General features: G+C 41.1%; 1 protein-coding gene across 8 annotated transcripts; it reads right to left on the bottom strand.

Annotated features, from left to right (window-relative positions):
* Positions 1-1,281: 1,281 nt before the first annotated feature.
* LOC143040061 (uncharacterized) lies at positions 1,282-22,162 on the bottom strand. Of its 8 annotated transcripts, none has more exons than XM_076210704.1 (8): positions 21,897-22,162; positions 17,106-17,208; positions 15,370-15,452; positions 7,982-8,068; positions 7,184-7,306; positions 6,916-7,092; positions 6,573-6,682; positions 1,282-2,138 (listed from the first exon to the last, which is right to left on the bottom strand). In XM_076210704.1, exons 2-8 carry the CDS (start codon positions 17,152-17,154, stop codon positions 1,631-1,633), a joined length of 1,137 nt encoding a protein of 378 aa, XP_076066819.1. In that variant the 5' UTR covers positions 17,155-17,208; positions 21,897-22,162; the 3' UTR covers positions 1,282-1,630. The 8 variants fall into 8 exon arrangements, with proteins under 8 accessions (XP_076066819.1, XP_076066837.1, XP_076066828.1 ...); XM_076210722.1 differs by having other exon boundaries at positions 7,982-8,065; XM_076210713.1 differs by lacking the exon at positions 21,897-22,162 and adding an exon at positions 19,351-19,420.
* Between the last annotated feature and the right edge of the window lie 1,963 nt (positions 22,163-24,125).

Below are 24,125 nucleotides of genomic sequence, written 5' to 3'. Positions count from 1 at the left end.
AGCAAAAGCCCCCTGCGGAGCAGGGCCGGCGAAGCCGGTGGGCTTGTGATTTATGAATTTGTGCCAGTCATTATTAATGATCGATGTTAAAACGATTTCGTGTAGGGACATTGCTGAACTTCGCGATACGTGGGACTCTCGGAGCGTAGCAACTGATGACGTAATGTTGTTCTACGTACCTCACGGCGACGCGCAAATCATCACTTGCTTTTCCCGATCTGTACATCAGTTCTGGTTGTTACCATGCGCTTATATTCGCCCACCTGTGTAGCCAAAAGGTTAACTTATATAACAGACACTAATATCACATCTTCGCTTACGTGACATTGGGCTAATTGGGCATATAAGATATAAATTTTAGTAGGTAAACAATGTAATTTTATAGGAGTAAACCATTTAACTATTGTTTTAATAAAATATGCTAAGACATCCGCCATAGTAAATTCAATTGCATTAACAAATTTGTTTTGAACAAATTGAGAAATTCTTAAAATTCTATGAATACCAGATGCGTTAGATCAAGCTGATTTAGTGTTATTAGCACCGAACTGTAGGGAGGAAGTGAGGGAATACAAAGACGCGTGATGAAGTCTTTCATACGCCGAATGTACCCGACATCACTGTTCTCGACCAAGTTTGAGAGGAGTTTTCTTAGATGGACGCTTCCAGTTAAAAAAAAAAAGTTCTTAAAACCACATATTACGATTGATAAAGGTTAGATTAGGTTAGGCTAGATTAGGTTAGGTATGGGATCGTCTATACAGGAAACGTCCAAATAGAACGGGAGCAGTGTGCACGTCTAGGATATAGGGAAATTCCATCAGTAGTTGGAAGGAGAAAGATGAAAAGGAAAATTATTGGGTAACTGTCGGGAGACTCTCATGTGTATTAAAACATTTTATTCATATCGTGCACCTGCAATGGACACGGAGTAATAAAAGGCGTACGTGCAGAAGTCAAGTGATGACCCGAGCAGACTCCTTGATTGTATACCCGAAAGATTCAAATACAAGGTCAAGTACGGAGATATATCATGAGAAAGGAAGGTAATCTTAATATGTAAACACAGATGAAACATTAAATAAACACTTTATACCATTTGAATATAAACCAACCAAACGATTCCTCTTGGGTGCCCCCCCCCCTCTTCTGCACGCCTCTGGTAGAGACGACAAACACCTTGACTAGTATTGTACTGCAGTTATTTCTAGCAGCTTTACATGGAGACAATACGTTTAGGATAAATGAGGATCAAAGAAACTCTACTGAAGCGCTGCTGTGATATATTTCCTATTTACAAAATGCAAGTTGAAAGGATACCTGCAAAAGAAATCACAGCAAAAGGGACAGATCGATGTCTGATGCAATAGCTGGCAGGTCCTAAAGAGGCTCTCTTCATCTCAGTGGATCGATAGCTAATTAATCCTTTATGTAATCGGTTGGAACGTTCATGATTTGATTATCTGAAAAAGTTCACTTTAAAGAATTTGTTCCAATATATATATATATATATATAGATATATATATATATATATATATATATATATATATATATATATATATATATATATATATTCACCTCGACTCCAAGGTGAAAAATTATGGGCACTTTATATAATTCCAAACGGGATTATCGTTTCTTTACATTGGCTTCCTCGCCGTTCTCCCTCGACCTGTTGGCACTCGACGTCAACATTTCGAAAGAGACACCAGGCGGCAAAAAAATCTCCCACATGATAGGGATGCTCTTTTTGAAACCCAAATTGACATGAAAGTCCCTGGAGGCTGTGTTGCCTTCTGCCACGTTGACGAAGACGGGAGAACCGAGGGCATCCACTTTCTTGGCCAGAGCTAAGGTCACTTCCTTAGCAAGACCTTTGCGTCGATGGTCCACCAAAGTGAACGTGTTCCCCAACGAGCCAGTCTTGTACGTAAGGATCCATGAAACGGGCTGGGAGCTCTCCTCCGGCAGGTCACGGACCTCCTCTGGCTTCGTCACGAAGGCGGCCATCGTGGGGAAGTTAGAGACGTAAGAGGACATCGCAGGCCGAGTCTCGGTGAAGTTGTAGAACCAGTGGTCATAGACCCAGTCAGCGTGAGCTGAGGAAAGGCAACCCAAAGTGTAACCATCGGCTAACCTTTGGGGAAGGGAATAAACAGAAAAGAATTACATTTATTCAAATACACACGCGCATATTTTCTCTCCCTCTCTCTCTCCCTCACTATCGGTTCGATGGTGTATTGGTACAGTTCTCGACCGATTCAGAGGTCCGAGTTCGAGTCCCGTCCAGGTGGTGGTGGTGTTGTGTGTGTTTGTGTGTGTGTGTGTGTGTGTGTGTATGTGTGTATGTGTGTATGTGTGTGTGTGTGTGTGTGTGTGTGTGTGTGTGTGTGTGTGTGTGTGTGTGTGTGTGTGTGTGTGTGTGTGTGTGTGTGTGTGTGTGTGTGTGTGTGTGTGTGTGTGTGTGTGTGTGTGTCTGTGAGGCCACAACATTACACATAGGTCGGGCATTATATGAACTGTGAACTTTCATTCAGGAGGGTAATAGCTGTTGCTCACTAGTCCAACATGTAATCCAAGACCGTAGTGATTCACACACACACGCGCGCGCGCGCGCACAAATAATTCTGTAGGCACTAACACGTAGCACATTATATACTCAAATTAGACTAGTCCTGAAATTATCACAAATTGTATGTTTTCAATGTATCTCTGTATTACTCTTAACTCAATGAACCGATTATTATTATTTTATTATTACTTTATAATTATTACACACATATACACACAAATAACTGAAACGAATATATAACGAAAGCATGATAATTAGATGAGAGGAAGAAAAAAATTCGAAAAGGGTGAGACCAACAAATGTGATAAATCCAAAGAGAATCCCAAATAATTCTATAGTTATATAAGAGATAAAAAGGTTATTAGGAATCACACTGGTCCACTATTATCTGCTGACGGTCAACTTCAATATTCAAATGAAGGAATGGGTGATAAAAACAACTATCTTAGCTCAGTATTCGTAAACGAAACACCTCAAAGTGAACTCCAAATTGAAACCTGTGAAAAGTCTAGGGTGAACTTACTACGGTAAATATAATAAAAGAAAAAATTAAAAGATGTATAGAAAAACTCAACGTTGATAAAACGCCAGGGCCTGACGGTTGGCATCCAAGAATCTCAAAGGAAATGAAAAATGAGATTGTTGTTCCATCAGAAAATATCTTCAAGATATCCAGAGATGTCACAAGAGAATGGAAGCTAGCTAATGTTAATCCAATATTAAAAATGGTGATAAAAAGAAACCAAATAATTACAGGCCTATAAGCTTGACTTCAATCGGAGGAAAAATGATGGAAACTATCGCCAGAGATGCTATTGAACATCATTTAGAAAGTAACTGTTTGATAAATGATAGCCAGCATGGATTCAGACGGAAACGTTCTTGCGTGACTAGCTTACTAGAATTCTACAACACAGTCATCTCGAAATATGACAAAAGAAACAACACAGATTTAATATATCTAGACTTTGCAAAAGCTTTTGATACCGTCCCCCATGAAAGACTACTTACTAAACTAGTTTCACACGGAATAGGTGATAGCCTATCAAATTGGACTAGTAATTGGTTGAACTATCGAAAACAGAGTTGTTCTAAATGGCAAAACTTCTAGATGGAAATTTTTTACAAGTGGAGTTTCTCAGGGTTCCGTTCTTAGGTCATTTCTATTCATAGTATATATGAATGATATACCCCACAGACTGAAATCTATTGTCTCCAAATTTGCTGATGATACAAAACTGTGCCGAGTGGCAAATGATCACTTAAACCAATTAGATATTCAAGAAGATTTAGGTAAACTACAACAATAGTCTGAAAAGTGGATAATGAAATTTAACAAAAGTAAATGTAGGGTTATGCACATAGGAAAAATAACAGTTAGTACGATTACAAGTTATTTGGAAATTCGTTAACTAAAGTGGAGAGTGAAAAGGATCTCGACGCAATTATCAGTAACGATCTTAAATCATCTAAGCAGTGTATTTCAGCCTCTGAGAAAGCAAATAAGATTTTAGGACCGAGTGCGCAATCTTTTTACTTTAGTAAAAAGTTCATCTCTCATTAACAATCGTTAAGTCGTCCGGATTTGGAATATGCTGTTTCCGTATGGTCACCGAATTTCATTATAGACATTGACAGATTGGAAAAAGTACAACGGCGAGCCACAAAACTGATCCCCAATATCAAAAATAAATCATACGAAAATCAACTAAAGCATATTAATCTGTTTTCCTTAAAAAAAAAAAAAAAAAAAAAAAAAAAAAAACTAGACTTAGGGACTTGATACAGGACTTTAAAATTCTAAAGGGGATTGACATCAAAAGTGACAAAATAATGGTCTCAAACTGTCAGGAAATAGATTTAATTTGAAACAGGTAGAAACAACTTCGCCAATCGTGTAGTTAATGAATGGAATAAACTTCCTGCAGAGGCAGTACAATGTAGTTCAGTTCTATGCTTTAAGATTTGTTTAGATAAACACCTAACCAAAGATGCTGTAATGCCTGCCATGTATTTTATATCATTCGTTTATTTGTTTGCTATTGTCGGTTTGTTTATCATTATTTGTTTATCATTTACTATCATTTATCTGTCAATTTATTATTATTTACTATTTACCTGTTTGATTATTATTTAACTTCACCTATTTATTAATTTTTTATTATCATCTATATTATTATAATTTTTATTCACTTATTTTATCATTATTATAATTTCTTAGCATCCGACCTAGTTGTGGACCAAAGTGTCTCCTGTCGGCATGCTCCTCTTTTGTAATCCTTTGTAAAAATGAGACTTAGCTGTTCTACAGAATTACAAATGGCAGACCGAAACACAGAAGGAATAACCAAGCTGAAAATCGAAGCACTATTTAGTTTTCTTTACCGAGTTGACAAAAATTACATTTCCTGTCCAAAACGAAAACTGATTTAGGTTTTGTAAGTTTATCTAATTCCTATTACCTCAGTTTGATTTTAGAAATTAGGTCTGTAATGTGAATGTAATTCATGAGTGAAAAAATATAGAACCTGTATACGACAAAAATGACCCCTACGAAGATTGTTGCTGGGAGACGGAAAGCTGTAGCATCAAGACGTTTAAGTCATCATCTAAATATCCCCATTTGGTATAACCTTAGGGAATAAGAAAACCTTTCAAATGAAAAGGGAAATAAAGTACCAATCTATAGATAAGTATGGGGAAACATCTACGTTATCAACACGGTATACAAAATGTCTGAAGGAATTGTGAAAGACAGGCGAATTAAATACTTAAAGAGAGGAGTCATTGTAGATAAACAATTCGAGTTCAGAAAAGGTTCTTGAGGTAATTTCTTATCAGAGAGCAGTTGGTGTGATGCGTGAAAGAGAGAGATGGACATATCATGTATATCTGAACCTGAAGAATACATTCGACAAGGAAAAAAATGGAAAATGTTGAACAGACTGGAATGGATGGCGGATTTCCCGAAAAAAGTACATGCGAGATGTTGGACAAAATATAGGTGTCAAGACCCTGAGAAGATTGAAATGTAAAGAGGACTGTAAATTGTTACAGAACAAGGTTTATGAACGGAAGCATGGGTTTGAAGACGAAATTCAATGCAAAGAAATTCAAAACAAGAAGAGGCCGCCAGTGAATTATAAGATTGGAGGTGAAATAATCACAAAAACAAGAGAGGAAAAGGATTTGGGAGCCTCAGTTAGGGATGATCCGCTGTCGGAACAACGCACTTCACCATACAGACGAAGTTGCAACGAAAAAAAAGTAGTTGAAAATAAAAACAATTGAAACTCTGATCCACCCCAAACTAGAATATGCAATGGTGTAGTCACTATATGAATAAAAATGAAAATACAAAGAATGGCTATTGGAACGATTCCTAGCCTGGTTGATAAACATGTATTGAGAGATTAGTTAAGATTGTCGATATTGAACATGCAAAGTGAGAGTGGTGACATGACAGTTATCTTTAAAAAGGAGAAAGGAATGGGAAAATGTTTATATACACTGTATATAAAAGTTAGCTGGACTGAACAATGATTTGCAAAACTAAGGGGCGACATTGCACTTAAAATCAATCATTAAACGACCAGTTATATTCTCACTTGTTTTCTTAGATATTAAATTGATATTATGCATTTTTCTATCGACTTTGTACAGTGTTTCAAAGTTATTATTCATTTGCTATTTTGTATTCCTTTTAACAAACTTAGATATAGCAGAGTTCAAAAGTTTAATCAATTATACATGTAATTTAAATACATTACAAACAAAAGTGGCCCAATAACAAAACGCTGGGAAATGGCAATCGTCATTTCCCCTCAGAAGGGGCCTTGTTCTTCTGACCACCGCACCCTTTATTACTGTCTAGTTCTTAGTTCAATTTGATTTGGTAGAATTATCAATTTAATGTCCGACGATTACTGTATGCGGAATTTGCAGACCATTACACATGGAAAGAAATGAGAACAGTTATCTTGACATTTGTGAATTTACCCGAGTTTCCGTGGGGCCTCCTTAGGATCGAATATGTAGACATGAGTTATGGCTACATTACGACGCCTGTGCCCAACACCTATTCTTCTTGATGCCATCAACCGTCGTACCTGCAGATCAAACACATGGCATAAGACAGATACAGAGCCCTCTTTCTAAAACATGTAAAGTTTTGTTTGAGTCTTCGAAGCCTAAGCAAATAAACAATACATATGGGTAGAAGCAACACCTGTCAATTCAAAGTAATTTGAAAACACGATTTACAGAACGGACAGAAAAAATATATGCTACCACACTTCTTTTTCTGAAAGTGACTCCTCTGCGAGGAAAAAAAGTATCTAACCCGACTGAGGACGTTTAGAGTGCAGGCAAAGTAGTAAACGGGCTTGGTCCAGTCCAAGTCAGGGATCGACATCAACAGCTGTGCCATCTCTTCATCAGCTAAAGCTTCATTGTCAGGCACTTCGCTGCTAACCTGGCCTTTGTCCTCGAAGTACACAGACAGGGTCTGCACTCCTTCCTGTAAAGCAGTTATAGAAGAGTTGTTGCCCTATGATACTTCTATACAACCGAACATTCTCAATCACTATCCTGTACATTTTACCACTCACCCAAGAGCAGACAGGAGTTGCGACAACGAAGGAATTGAAGCATGAGGTCTCATTCGCGTAGAAGAATTTAGTCTCTAGTTCCTGTGACTGGTATCGGAGCGTGACGTCGACAATCCCGTGAACCTTGAAGTATTACGGGAACTTGGCATACAAAACCTTTGGAAAAGTCACTCATATATAATACAAACAATACAGGTCCTAGAACAGACTTTTTGGGGTACTCAACTCATAATATGCCTTAAGTCAGGGGCTATATTGACGGGTTGTCTTTGTTTACAACGAAACGATGTGCGAGTATCTATATAGTCAAGAAATCTCGTTTACATTGATTGCTTACGTCGTGAAGGTACACAGATCACACACCAGTGTTGAAGATTTATTTTTGCAAAATATACGGTACTGTTGCTTCAAATATACCTCGAATGTATTGCGCAGTTGACTGCATGAATAGGAAAACTGGGAAACAGAAGGAATTGCCATTTTATAAGATGCCGAGAGGATCAACGCCGCTCGAAAAACGCAGAATCGGATAAGAGCAACCAGGCTTGTTTGTTTGTCATTAATATGAATTTACTCTGAATCAGTCATGGCACACAGCTGATAGTGCGTCTGTGATAAATCAGGTAACTAAATGATAGTAGTTATGTGGCCTAAAGTAAAACAGAGGCTTTTGTAAATTGAGATATACCCAATTTCATTACAAAGGATATTTATTCTTCATTTATGTTTATTATGGAATGGAGTCTTTTGCGACATGCGTTTTTACTGCAATTATCGCGAATACATTGCAATACATACCATTATGGACCTGGGGAGGTGTGACCTGAGGGTATCCTTCAGTGAAGGCAAGTTGTCGTAGTCGATCTCTTTCAGGAGGGCCATGGTCTGTGGAGTAGAAAAAATATATATTATCATGAAAATTTACCTATATTTAACATAATAATATGCTGGCGCAGGCCCAATTTTCTGAAGGTCTACTTTGAAATGGTTCCCCATGTAGTTTCACAGGTGAGCCTGTCTCGACATTTCTATTCCTTCTCGATGATCAGCGAGCCAACCTTGTGTATTCTCGCAAGGAGTTATAAACAGCACAGTTTTATCAGTGGGCGGTGTTGACACCCAATTCCGCATGAAAAGTCTCCATACACGTGATGGATAAACTTTTTTACACACACACAGTATCAGCTCAAGGATTATATTCTCAGATGCATATTAAGTTTCTATTATTTTAAAACAAAAAGACAGAAATGCTTCTCTGAGAAATTTGTTGGTGTTATAAGGAGGTGTTTCTGAGCGCCGATTGCTTAGGAAACGCACTGACAGATAGAAAAACTATTGAAAACCTCATTCAAAGCAGACACTCAAAGAGTTGATGTCAGTGTTGTCCCGAATGGGTATTTTAGGTTGTTGATAACACTCTGGCTGTCTGTGTGGATGACTACGTTGTAGACTAGTTAGGTTTTGGAGTCTCATACCGCTTCTCTGATGGCTGCAAGCTCTGTATTGACAGTGGAACACCAGTTGGCTCCTCTGAAGGTCTTAATGGCCGTGTCAATACATAACATACATTCACATTCAATTGAATTTGACTATACTCACACCCGTCCTCCTCTAGCCGCCAAAACAGCTCCGCTAATCCAAGAAGCATGTTTCGTCGGTCGGAGGCAGGCTATGACTCGACCCTTATATATAAAATAACCCGTTGAATGTACACCCGGATAGAGGCAACAACCCTCCGTGAATAGTATATAAACACAAGCATATCGCAAACAAAAATACGGATACACGCACAAACATATACGTAATTTTTTTTTTCTCCTGTTGGAATTAATTTAATTTCTTTCTTTCCTACTGCATTTTCACATTTCAGTTTACCTACCACTAAAAATCTTCCCATTTTCCTGACTGTCCCTACGATTTAGCCTCCGATTTCTTTCCTAAATTTGTTGGTTGAGGCCTTGCTGAAAAAAATATCCCTAAAAGTACCCTCACAGATATTGATGTCAGCCTCGTACTCCAAGCTTCCTGCCTATGCCTCCTGAGCCACGACATCCAATAAATATAATTAAAAAACCGCAAGGTGGCAATAACCCTCTCTCATACACAACTATCTTTTCATTTTCATGCAGACATCTTTTCCTCTATTACAACTACTGATCCCACGCGAGCGGTTGGTCTTTCCTAGGTAGTCCTGTGGCATCCACACCACAAACGACTGCTTTGCCACGCAAGCTAACAGGTAATGGATTATGGATTAGCTAGGTAAGACCACCAGCTCGCGCGAGATCGGTTTTTGTGGGAGGGGAAGAATGTCTATAAAAAAATAAAACATAGTAGTGTATAAAAGAGGGCTTTTACCACCGGTCGATTAGGGACATTTCTTTTGTGGTGTCGTGGCTTTGGAGGTATGGGCAGGAGACTTGGGATTGGAGACTGGGATTAATGTGTAACCGTTAGGTTACGTGGGAATATTTATTTTTCTTATCCAACAAAGTTAGAAAACGAGTAGGAGGCTTAGTCTAAGGGAAAGTTAGAAATGAAAACAATTTCAATAGAAGAAAAATCGTATGTAGTTGTTTGTGCATGTAGTTGTGTTAGTTTTGTTTGCAATATGGTTGTGTGTGTATTCGACACATAAAGGGTTGATCCCTCCAACGTGTATGCTTATAGCCTGACAATTAATGGGCTATATACATTATTATTATTATCATCATTATCATCATCATCACCATCATCATTATTATCATTATTATCATCATCATTATCATTATTATTATTGTTAGATTATCATCATTACTATCATTATTATTGTTGTTATCACCAGTCAAAGATGGTGAGGAGATACATTATTGATAAACGCGGCTATACACGACTTATCGTGTGCACCGCACGTGGGAGGGGCGCAGCTGACAGATAGTCTGTACGGTGTGGTCTAGGTGTAATGTGATGTATTAGGTGTTTGTGTCTGTTGTGCAGTTTTTCTAGGTGTCTCGTGTGAAGTTTGTGTTTGTGTTGGTTGAGTGGATGGATGTTGGAAACTCGGTGTAGGGACTCAGCGGTTCTGAAGTCGCTACATCGCGAACCCGTGATGAACTTGACAGCGGCATTCTGAACCCTCTGAGGGTCGTAGTTGTTAGTGGGACATGTCAGCTGGCTTAGTTCCGGGGACTGGCACAGAATCGGTCTGGCAAGGGCTTGGTACAATCGACGTTTGGTGGACAATGTTGCAGTTTCGAAGCGTCTTAGCCTTCCCAGCACAGCCCTAGCCTTCGCTCACTGTTTGTGGAAGTGTGGGGTCCAGATAACGCCACTATCCAGTGTGCTACCCAGGTAATTGGCTATTGGGACAAGACACCTCGCCGATATCAGCAACAATTATTAGGGACGCACCGGGATAGCAGCCCTTCATGTCACGAGGTGATCGTTGATTGGCCGATCGGACTGTCGCGCGATCCCGGAGCACTATATAAGCCTGTCACTTACACAATAAAGATAGAACGGATTGAGACATTCATTCCTTACCACCTTCGATCACTCGACCACATCGTCTACCTGAGTAGCGGTCGCTACATTGGTGACCCCGATACAATGGAAAATACCTCCGACAACCCCCCGTCCTCCACTTCCACAGACGCCCACCCAATTCCAGCCCCGCAAGTAAAACTCCCCACCTTCTCGACGATCGACGCGCATACCTGGTTCTGGCGAGCAGAAATACAGTTTCGCCTCAAGAGGGTAAACTGCCAAACCTCATGGGCCGACCACGTCTTAGCAGCCCTCCCAGAGGAACTTTTTCCCTCGCATCTCGAAATGGTTGGACACCCAAGGTGACGCTATCAAATACTACGACCTGAAGATCTATCTACTTCAGCGTTTTATGCCTTCACCAGCAGAGCGTGTGACGCAGCTCGTCCAGCTCGCACGTCAACCCCTGGACGACCAGAAACCCTCTGACGCTCTTCTCGAGATGTAGGCTCCCTCCAGAAACCAACGAAATACCTCGAAAGCTAGATCTGCTTCGGGCATTATGGCTCCAACGACTCCCCGAATCCATTCGCGCTACCATCCCGAGTGCGGAGGAAATGGAAGAGGACGACCTCCAACGGCAAGCAAATCACCTAACGGATGCTCTCACAGCTTCACTTCACCACGCCGCATTAACGCCATACCTTCTGATTCCCCATCTTCGTTCCAGGATAACGAGGTCGACATCGCAACGGCATACAGCCACCATCACGTACCTGCACTACGATACCACGCCCCGCGGCAACAGCTAGACCAGAAAAGGACCACGACGACATTCACGAACCACTTCTGTTACTACCATGCCAAGTTTGGTCCCAAGGCAAGGAATTGCAAACCAGCTTGCCAGTGGCCAAAAAACTGGTAAGGCGGCCGCCATGCATCACGGTGACCCACCCCAGTACCAACACCTTTTTCCTCTCCGATCCTGCAACGGGCATGCGCTTCTTCGTCGACATGGACGCCGTCCGTTCCCTCCTCCTAGCCGCACGTTGGAGGCAGACCTATCAACCAGCATCCAACGTCCAACTCATCGCAGCCAACAGCACTCCGATATCAACATACGACCGCCAACACCTCGATATCAGCATCGGCGAACGCACGTTTGGGTGGGGCTTCATAGTGACAGACGTCACCCTCCCCCTTCTAGGGGCAGATTTCCTTGCCCACTACCAGCTCCTCGACGACGTCGCCAGATATCAGCTGGTAGACATTGCCTCCCTCACCACCACACCCATTGCTGCCGCGCCCACCGAGTTCGCCCTTCAGGTATTCGAGGTAACAGACAGCCTCACCCACCTCCGCAACGCCTACCCTGATGTCTTCAAGCCCGAACTCCGGCAATAGTCACAGACCCCTGCGAAACTCGGAATCTATCACTGCATAAAAACCTCAGGGCCTCCGGGGTTTTCCAAGTTTCGTCGCCTGGCTACGGACAAGCTCGCCGCGGCAAAACAGACCTTCGCCGAGCTCGAGCGTTTGGGTATCTGCCAGAAGGCGCCAAGTCCCTGGTCTTCACCACTCCACACCGTGTCAAGGAAGGACGGCTCCCTCCGCCCCTGCGGGGACTATAGGTGTCCCAATAATAAAACGGAGCCAGGCCACTCCCTCTGTCCAATATCGACGACATCACACCTACCCTCCACGGCGCAAAAATCCTCTCAAAACTGGACCTCCTCAAGGGATATTACCAGGTCCCCATGCACCCGGAAGACATCCCAAAAACTGCTGTAGCCACGCCCTTTGGGACCTTCACATTTCATTACAGCTGTTTTGGCCTGAGAACCTCTGGTGCCACCTTTCAATGAATGGTGGACAGCATCCTAGGCGATTTACCTTTCTGCGTCTGCTACATTGAGGACATCCTCATTTTCTCATCATCTAGAGAGGAGCACCATCATCTCTCCGAGGTCCTGGGCCGCCTTCAGCAGAACGGCCTCGTAGTGCACTACGACAAGTGAGTGTTCGGCGCCAGAGAGGTGGACTTCCTAGGACACCATCTCACTCCCGCAAGCGTTTCACCTCTACCAGACCAGATGACCACCATATGAAAATTCCCCACGTCCACCACAGTCAAGGCTCTCTAGGAATTTGTGGGTATGGTCAATTATTATCACCGGTTCCTGCCCGGGATCGCGTCAACCATGACACACCACTGTACGAAGTCCTACCAGGAAAACCCAAGGACCTTATGTGGGGCCCCCCTCAAGCAGAGGCCTTCCAGAAAACATAAAACGCCCTTGCCGCAGAAACCCTCCTCACCTTTCCAATCCCCGGGAAGCCTCTCATCGTTACCACCGATGCCAGCAACATCGCCATTGGAGCTGTTCTGGAACAAGTCATACACGGATAGCCACGCCCTTTGAGTTTCTTCAGCCGCAAGCCCCTCAAGGCTGAAAAGAACTACTCTACTTTTGACAGAGAACCTCTCGCCGTCAGTCATTCCCATGAGGGTACAACATTCTCCATTCAGACCGACCACATGCCCTTAGTTCACGCCTTTACCAGACAGGCGGACGCCTGGTCCGCACGACAACGCCGCCAACTCTCAGCTATCGCTGAGTTTAACTGCACCTTCCGACACCTGCCAGGCAAGAAAAAACCCGTAGCCGACGCCCTCTCCAGAGTCGAGATAGACGCAATACAGCTGGGACTCGACTACGACTACCTCGCCAAGGAGCAACAACGGGACCCCGAGGCACCAGCAGTGAGAACATCGCTCACGGCCCTACAGTGGAAGGACATACCCCTGGGCGATTCCAGCACCACCATCCTCTGCGACGTCAGCACCAGGCGTTCACGCCCATGGATACCAGCATCCCTTCGCCGTCACGTCTTCGGCCTCATCCACATGTCACATCCTTCACGAGGAGCAAAAGCACGGCTGATGTCACAAAGTTCGTGTGGCACGGCATATCCCGCGATGCGGAAAACTGGGTCCGATCCTACACATCCTGCCAGGAATCTAAAGTCCACCGAGACACGGACACGGGCCTCGGGCCCTTTCACCAACCACAGAGTCGTTTCACTTACATCCACGTGGACGTAGAGGGCCCCCTTCCTCCGTCAGCTGGACAGTTACCTCTTCACCATCACAGACCGCTCTACCAAAGGGCCTGAATCCATCCCAGTGCCCGACTCCACTTCCACCTCCTGCACAGCAGCCCTGCTCTCCGGATGGATTTCCAAATTTGGCATTCCAGAACACATCACGTCCGACCGCGGTACCACCTTCACGCCACAGTTATGGACATCCCTGGGACAACTATTAGGCACCTCAGTCCACCACACTACAGTCTACAACCCCGAGGCTAACGACATGGTGGAGCGGTTCCACAGAACCCTGAAAGCGGCCCTGATATCACGCTGCAACAACGCGACCTGGAGCACTCAGCTACCATGGGTCCTCCTCGGCCTTCGTACTACACCGAAAGAGGGCCTCGACGTTTCCCTGGCCGAGATGGTTTTCGGTGAATCCCTCGTGGTACCTGGCGAATTCTTCCCCGACGCCCCAACGAACAACATCAGCCGCCTACGAAGTATCGTCAAAAAATTCGCCCCGTGCAAACAAACTTACAAGTCGCCAGAACACCGACACGTCCACCTAGATCTACACATAACAAAACATGTCTCCGGACTGACGCTCACACGCCACCCCTCACCCCACCCTACTCCGGCCCGTACGAAGTTGTCCAGAAAAAGAAGAAAGCGTTCCTGCTATGCATTAAAGACAGCAACGACTGGGTCTCCATCGACCGCCTGAAGCCAGCGTACCTACAAGACGACCCACCTCCGGTACGATTAATTATCTAGGGCGGATCGTCCTCTCTCGTACGCAACGAAACATTCTCGCTGAGGGGGGAATAATGTGGCGTCCACACCACAAACAACTGCTTTGTCACGCAAGCTAATAGGTAATTGGCTACTGGAATAAGCCACCTCGCCGATATCAGCGACAACTGTTAGGGACGCACCAGGTCAGCAGCTCTTCATGTCACAAGGCGATCGCTGATTGGCCGATCGACTGTCGCACGATCCCAGAGCAATAACCCTGTCACACAATATAGAAAGGACTGAAACATTCATTCCTTACTACCTTCGATCACTCGACCACGTAGTTTACCTGAGTAACGCTCGCTACAGTCCATAGTCCATCCCGTTCATCTATCCAAAGCAATGAGTAGACAAACCCTTGACAGTTTTTTGAGAGGATAATTAGAACGAAAACAGAACGTGTCATTTTGAATTACTCAGCCACTATTGGATTGTAAACGTACGCTCAGAATCAGATAGAAAAAATGTAACATTTTGAAATAAGTAACGAAATAGTGAATCGCTAAAACGGACGCGTATGAGCAGGTCCACACAGAACGCATATACGTACACACGATTTATTTCCCTCAGAGTTCAGACTCACATAATCTCGACACCCATTACCCCGATAAGCAAAATCCCGACATGAATGATATTGGTGGGTAGTAGAAAAGTCAGAAACTGACTGAAATGGGCCTTCAGATATCTTCGGTGGTATCTATGAATTTCAAGTAAGGTTTTTGTATATGCCAGAATAGCACTCAAAAGATTAAGGAAAAATATCATATGCAATCTAAAATATAAAACATGAAATTAAAAATACATAATTGAATGCATTTTTTGTTTCTTACTTGTTGAAGTTGTATTGGCATTGCGTTTCCAATTGGTTTGATTTGGTTTCTTCCCGGCTGTCGAGTTGTTGCAAGTTGTTCGTCTGCCGAAGTTACTAGATTTAATATGATACTTAAGTATACAATACCGTGTATAAATTAAAAAAGTGGTCATTGATGCTGTAACTGGAATTGATGCGCGGAAATTCGTGGGACGACAAATACTCATGATATATGCCCACACCCTTAATTGAAAAGGGACAAATGCTCACAATTTTACATATCACAGGGTTTAGTTACATGTGCTGTAAATAGAAATATCTAACTACATGAGTACGTGAGGTAAACATACAAGCAAAATCAACAAGAGATCGCCCGTGTCCAATGATTCGATGAAGTATCTCTGCCCACCAAAAATGCGCTAAGAAAGACTATGAAGCGGACTAAGTACTGTGAACGTCCATCGGAACCAAGGTCATTAGAAGAAATTGAAATTCCGCCAGAACTAAAACTTAGTTTAAATGGGTGAATTTTGGTATTCTCTACAGTCACAATTTTAGAGATTATCAGAAACCTCATATTGGATCATGAATGGTACTTTTAAAACAGTCCTACATTATCTTACCAACTTTATAGAAATCACGCACCTGTGGGATATGGAACTCCTAGGTCCTCCCACTAGTCTATGCTTTAATGACAGGGAAGAGTGAGGTCATATATAAACGCTTGTTTGAAGATTTCACTGGCATCGCTGACGAAAAGGGAGTTTATTTGAACCCAAAATCCATATCTTATTTAGAATTGGCTGCAAATCAAGCTTCTAAAATCGAATTTCCTAACGTCAACAGCGTTTTTTTTTCTTTCTTTTTTTTTTTAGGACAGTGCTCATGGATAAGTATGAAGTCAAGTGAATAGATTATATTATCAATACGCTACAGCCATGACGAAAACTTCAATTTAATTATATGACATTTATTTATTTTGGCATTTCTTCCAAAGACGATGACGATAAACAAAATTTCAAACGAAGTCCGAAAACTGGGAACCACGAGGTATTCGTCTCAATAAAATCACATGGCGCATATTTCAAATACACTGTTCCCGAGCACCATCACACAAAAAATTCAAAAGTCACTGGTGTGAGTTGTTCCAGAATTACTGATAATAATCACCTGGCTGCAAAAAGGGGAGAGAAAGCATACGTGCTCGCGAGAGAAGCAAAGGTCGGCCGTTCACATCACTTCAAAATTCAAAGTTGCGTTTGGAGTACTTTTTAATGCACAAACAAAACGTTCAGACAATAGCAAGTGTTTTTAACTAGCTGCCACCAATTTATGTATTGGGTGGCTAATGAATCAAAATCGAAATTAATATATATATTATTTAGCACATACAAAAACAACAACAACAACAAAACGTGCATACGCTCTCAAGGCGTGATCGAAACCGCGCTTGGGTACGCCAACATTTTAGAGCGGGAAAACACTGGAGCGAGCGAGCAGAACACTTGCCTCTTACAACATAGGTACAATGTACAATGATAAATATACAATAACAAAATCAATATACAATAAATTCTATGACAATTATGCCATGGAAAAAATACAACCACAATTGAACACTTCGCAAGTACAATACTTGTACAATGTTGTACCATGATATATACACAATGGTATCATACAATTTCAAATTTTTAAAACCTTACTTGGCAAAAAAAGCGAATGATCTCATTACTTGGTTCGAAAATAATCACGTACTTGTACGAATAAGATGGCCTTTGAGTAACGGCTCTGTCGTCCGTATCATTTCCTCCAATTATGTGGTCATTACATCATTCCATGCAATTAGGAATTCCACGCACTAAAGATGTAGTAGAAGCATGAAACAGAAGATGAGAAAAAACACCGTAAGAGTTCATATTGGGCTTAATAGCATAACTGAAGAGTTACAGAAGGAGAATAGGCAAACCGTGTAAAAGAAAAAAGAAAATCGTGAATAACGGATCACAAAGCTGACGTGTGAACGTGAACATTAAAATGTTATAGATTAATTCGTGGAATAGTACACAATGTAGCCCTTTAACTGATCTTATTCATACTTTTAGCATTTCTAAAGAAAAACTATTGAATTTTTGTGATTATTTCTAATTATACTTTTATATCTGATCTTACATTCAGCTGTGAATTTATATCTTAATGGAATACAGAAAACCATGATTAGTTTGACTATCCACTAATATAATTTAGGAAAATAAAATGTATGTATTTCAATGTCGGGATTTTGGGCTTGTCGGTATCTTGGTCAGTCGGGATTTTGACAGTCGGGGTAATGGGGGTCGGGATTTATGGCAATCGTAATTTGACCCTGACTCTTGGTGGAGGTAGTAAACAAAGATGGCGGAGAGACGAGGAAAGCGAATGTCATAAATCAAATAACGTCGTTATTATCTATCTGCGGCGATATTGTATTGAGAGGAATTTTCATAGAACAAATAGACATTAATAAAAAGTATGAACATTCGTGTTTGCGAAATTTTCCAATTTAACCGAACCTTCTGTACAAATCCTACACCAACCGTCAAAGGAACACGACCCGAGACAACACATCATACTAAATAATATACTCCATTATACAGTGGAACTCTTGTCTGCCAAAGTAAACTTCCCCTCACAGTATCGCACACCATTGCCCAATCACGACACCCCGCGATAACCACCTACTGTTATTAACTTCCATCACATATGTGTGAAATTGGCAGTTGCTGACAAGACTACCAAAACAAACAACAGGTGAGGACGGAGCCTTTATGCACTAATAATCCTTACATGATGTTAATTTCCATCACATAGACTCTGCACCTAATCCTGAGCGACAAAACACTAACGCCTCTGTCACCTCCCCACAGAAAGGACTCTTGACAAAATTACAAATACCTTTGACTACCTAAGCCAATATATGTAATTTAACCCACGACAACCGAGATTGTCCACAAGGTTAGAAGCGCTGGTAAACAACCCAAAACAATCAACCAAAAATGGAATCATTTCCAAACTAGTCCCTCCGACCTCTCATTGTTTGCCATTGTCATTATTGATAAATTCTACATGCCATGATGACTTTCGATTATACTTCAAAGAAAGTCAGATTAAGTTGAGTCGTCTGAAGTCGAGAAAGGATGTGAGAAAGAATTCTATTTTTGTATGGGGTCTCATGAAGAATTGTCACCCCAGAACGCCTACATGAAGAATCGTCACCCCATGAGATCCCACCTGAAGAACTGTCACCCCATACGCCGAATATCAACAGTGGAATAAAGATTAGGTTAGGTTGTCTTACACTAGGTTACGTTAGGTTATGTAAGGTTAGGTTAGATTAGGTTACGTTAGGTTACGTTGAAGGTTATGATTATTGCCATCAACTACAAACGAAGGATCGTAAACCCAGGATGGCCCACATGAAGAATTGTCACCCTAGGATAGTCCACATGAAGAAACGTTACCCTAGGATAGCCCACATAGAATTGTCACCCTGTCGAAGTCTGGGGTGACCACAGCATCATTTACGTGGGAGTAAGAGGCGCCAGATTTAATTAGGCAAGTTAAGGTCAAGTGAAGTTGACGTAGGTTCAACTCTCTCACAAATACCCGGAAAAGATCAATAATAACTCGTGTAAAGACAATCCGAACATCTTTACCCTTTCATCTTTCTTTCAATGTCATTTGTATGGGAGCAGAGGGCTAAAATTTTACTGACTGATAACTTGCCTATAATGGAGTCACAATTATCCTTTGTACTAAATTTGTAGCTCCGTGGATTTGCCTCGACATTACACTGCCTCGTGCTAAGGAGAGGAAAAGACAGAAGAAAGAGAAGTTTCAGAACTTACCTCTCTGTTAGACCAGAGACACGTGTTAACTCCTGCTCGTCTGGCTGAGCACTGATGCTTAGTGCTAAAGAGAGGAAAAGACAGAAGAGAGACGTTTCAAAACTTACAATACGTACCTCTCTGTTAGATCAGAGACCCGTATCACCTTTACGTCTGGGTAAGCACTGATGAGTGGTAACTGACTAACTGAGTTCTCCACTCGACCTTGGAATGACAACGGACCGCTTCAGTGTTCAAGTCTACTGTTTGAGTTCATTTGAGTAGAAACGACTTCGGTTACAGTCTTTTGTTTTTTTTCGAATCTTCAAAAGTCAAAATATTCCTTTGCATCATATACACAGGAACTGAGTGGCGAACTAAGGAAATATGAACTTATCTGAATGCTAGACACGTTGGTGAAATGTTCTTAAGGAAGTTTAGAATACTTTAAGCGAAGTCTTTTTCTTGATGTTCAAATTCACACTCTCACTCTCTCTCTCTCTCTCTCTCTCTCTCACACACACACACACACACACACACACACACACTTTTCAGGTCTCTTCTATAACTGCCAAAGAGGACAGTTATAGAGGTGACCTGAAAAAGAACAGCTTTCCCCACAGAGTGGTGGATGTATGGAACAAACTAGACGGAACAATAGTTTGTGCAAAAACCATACATGAATTTAAGAGAAATTTAGACACTGTAAGATACAGAGACGGGACACGACGAGCGCAGCTCCCCTTCCCGTAAGATACAACTGGGTAAATGCAAATGTTAACAAACATTAAAATGCCCCTCCATTACATGGAAGAGATTAATCGAGAACCTGACTCCACGTGGGGTGTACAGTCGGTAATTCAAGGATAGTAACACCCCTGCAGACCAGTTACCCATTATTCTTTTAAGACTGTAGGCTCGTCTCCACTGTAAATATATAAGTAAACAGATACATAAATAAACGAACAAATAGACAAATGAATAAATGAATGAATACGAAAATAGATAAATAAATGAATAAATAAGTAAATAAATAAAAACTAATAATAAACATTAACAAACAAGTGAATAAATAAACAAATGAATGAATGAATGAGCAAATTAATTAATTAATTAATTAATTAATTAGAAAGGCAAACCACTTTTGATATATACTATCCCTCCTTCCTCCTGCCTTCATCAAATTTCAACAAGGCCATAAATACAGATATTGTCTTTAAAACGCCTGTTGCAAATGAATGCATTCATGAGGATTTCTTTTGGTAAAAATTTAGTTGTGCACAACTACGCGATATAGTAATAGAAAATTAATTATTAATTTTGTAAATTATAATATGTCAACGTAATATGCAATTTTCTTGGCGGAAATGAAAAACAAAAAAGTTGCTCAAACAGATTTCGTAACTAACGAAGTCGCGCCGGACGAATGGTACACCTTATTTGTTTTGACAGATGCCGACGTCGAAGAAATGAAAGGATGATAAATTCGTCTATTCTAACCTATCCTAACCTGTACTTAGTAAATCGGTACCTATAATTTAAAGGGTATCCGTATCGTCGTCGTCGTCGTCGTCGTGACGGATGTTGGCGGCCTGTTCAATCACTCTTTCTGATTGCAGGGTATAAAGGTTTCTCATAGCTTGAAGGAATGCATGGATTTTAGCTCCATAGCATTCCTTCAAGAATATATACCTCGGAAGTAGGGCGTAGGCTACACCAGGCCTCAGTACCCACTCTTTTACGTCACGCCAAATTCGCTCGATAGTTTGAGTGTACCTACTGGTCCCCTGGTTCGACGAAGTTTTTAAAGTGCCCTTATAGTCACTCACACTATAGTTGCATTTCATCTTTTTCTTATATTTTGCGCATTCAATATAGTTTGTGCAAACCCACATATGCTGATCTTCACGGAACCAGCACGGTTTATTACATTTCGGGCAATTAACCGAGGATGGCAGGACCCCATATTCTCTCAGAAACTCAAGAGAAGCCTTGTTGTCTTTACAATACTGCTTGTTAACATCACCTGTAGTGCGAGAACAACCGGTGCACAAAGTGATGTCCATCATATAACTGACATTTCAACTGGACCGAGCAGACGACAAACATTTGACAGACAAGGTGGCGCGGCGTCTCGATCCTATGCTAGCGACTTCGTTAGTATATTTGCTTGTAGCAAGGTATATTTTGTTTTTTATTTCCGCTAAGAAAATCGCATATTACGTTCATGTATTATAATTTAAAAAATTAATATTAATTTTCTAATGCTATATCGCGTAGTTGTGCACAACTAAAATAATACCTTTCTTTGATACTGCTCGGGAGGTGAAGAGGAGGAGAAGGAGGAGTAGGGGTGGGTTGGACTTGTCTCAACTTGCACATTTATCAGTTAGTAACAACGAGTGCGTTTATAATGATTTTTTTATTGATACGGCTCGAGAGGCAGGAGGAGGAGGAGGAGGAAGGGCGAGTTGAATTTGTCGCGCTAGAGAATACACAACTTCGGATACACGAAGCTTACCCAAAATAGAACAGAATTATGCAAACGCCTCACACAGTTGATACATTGCTGCAGTTTTGTTTACAAAAAATCACTTAAATTGTATGGGAAATGTTGCATACAGAAATGCAGTCCATTGAATATATACATAGTATGTATAAATGGCAGTGACCGTCGACTTACCTCTGCTGTTTCCTAATCCTCCGATGATACTAAGCTTTGCGGAATGATGACTCGAATCAACTTGAAATTCAAGGAGGTTCAGGCAAACTGGAGGATAAACGTCTCAGAAGTATTACACCGCGCAGTTCTTGGCTTCTTCAACAACGCTGGGTCGACGAAGAAGCATCCGGTATCCATACAAACAGAGAGAGGAGCGACAGTTAGCGGGCGTTCCCTTGAACTCTTCTGCTGACAATTCATCCGCGTTACGTTCCCTACGTATGAGAACCCAGCATCACTTGAGACGTGGTGGGCGCCAGTCGATAAGAAGGAGGTGGGTGGTTGGTTGGGTGGGGTTGTCACAACCTTGGACATTGTCTCGTCAATGCTTTCGTCGTCAGCGCATTGTCATCTCCTCCCGTGGCCACGCTTTTGCCTGGTATGCATGTTTAACAAAGTTTTTGGAATAGCGTCCTTTGCAAAGAAAAGTTTTGAACACCAAAAGAAAATAATTAGTATCAAGTAGAGGAAAAACAGACATTTTACCAATAGTGATACTCAAACCAGGATAATCTTTATTTGCGTAAATATATATCACGTGTTTGCGTGATTATGAAAATAATATCATAATCGAATGTATACATGTATGTTATTAAGGAAATATCATATCTTATTTTTATTCGTTAATGCATAATTATAAGCAGTTGTGTGTACATACGTACCGAACGTAGAGCGGAACGTCTTGCAAGTCTTGCGGGATAGCATGCATACCTATCGAAATAAAACTCCAAGTGAGGACCTTGTTTAGCTTGTTACATGTTTTTTTTTTCATCGCCGAAGACATATGAGTGAACATCGCTGTATATGATAACCAGCAGAAAAGTAGACACTTGCATGAAACTGGATAGACTTTGCGCTGAATGTGTTTGGAAATTCATGGGAAAAAACAGAACATCGATTTGATCACGAAAAAAAAAATACAAATACCACGACAGTGTTGACCCTCTCAGCGATGTCCTTGAAAAAGTTGTACAAGCGAAACGCCGAACTGGCTCCGTCCTCAACTGTTTTTTATTTCGATAGACTTGTTGGCAACTGCCACACGATTCATCTGGAGGAGGTGTGAGAGTGGAAGGAGTAGGGATACGTTTCAGACGAAATCACGTAACGTCTCAAACGTATTCCTTCCATGACGTCACACGGTCAATACTGTATAAACAAATTTCCAAGAGCGCGCAAGAGAATAGAGTAAAAAGAGTAGAGAAGAGTAGATATGTAATTTCTAAAGAGACAGGTGTTTCCTATATCGGCTCTTGGTCGATCCTGGTCTACCCCCTTAGCTGTGGACATTATTCAAGAGAAGTGAACTACTCTGTAGTCTGAGAAATCTTCGACTGATCTCTAACACCCTCCCAAGGTAATGTGTTTTTCTTTGTAAATCCTATGTAAAATAGTTTAATGCTAAATTGTGATATCTAACTTAATGCATTAATAATATTTTATAATAAAAATGGTAAATGAAAAAATTTAAGGATTTGTCTCCTCTCTCTGACTTGAAAAAAAAAATCTATATTCTCGTTAATTCAGGGAAACGTTACTAACGTAATTAAGCTCTAAGAATGCAGTATGAGGATTAAAAAAAATCTAAAGATACTATGCATGAGCAGATTTCAAGGCCTTGGGGGCGATGGAGCCACATCATATAAATTATGTAAGAAGTAAAATAATATGAATATATATATATATATATATATATATATATATATATATATATATATATATATATATATATATATATATGTATATATGTGTGTGTGTGTGCATATGATATATATATATATATATATATATATATATATATATATATATATATATATTAGTAACTAAACAAAATGAATAAATAAATAACAATAAATGGTAAACAGATGAAACACGGTAAATGAATATTACAAGTAATAACATCATTGTGGTAGTTGTTTTTCTATTACAAGAGGGTTATATTACTTTATGACAAATTATACATTTCATAATAGTATTTTTCTGGGTAGGGTATGTTAGAAAAATGGATAAATCAACAACTGAACCAAATGCACGCGCACGCGCATACACATACACTACGCACGCGCACACACGAACACACACACACACACGATAAAGGATGTTCTAAAAGACCGGTACTTGAGTACATTTAAAGGATACGATGTCAATGTGGAGGTCGGTGACAAGCAAACGGCAACAAGAGACGGTTCC

This window comes from Oratosquilla oratoria, chromosome 2, assembly GCF_046742065.1.
Source record: "Oratosquilla oratoria isolate Oo_2021 chromosome 2, ASM4674206v1, whole genome shotgun sequence".
NCBI lineage: Eukaryota > Metazoa > Arthropoda > Malacostraca > Stomatopoda > Squillidae > Oratosquilla > Oratosquilla oratoria.
Note: the sequence above shows the minus strand (reverse complement) of the source record. Positions and strands in the feature narration are given on the sequence as shown.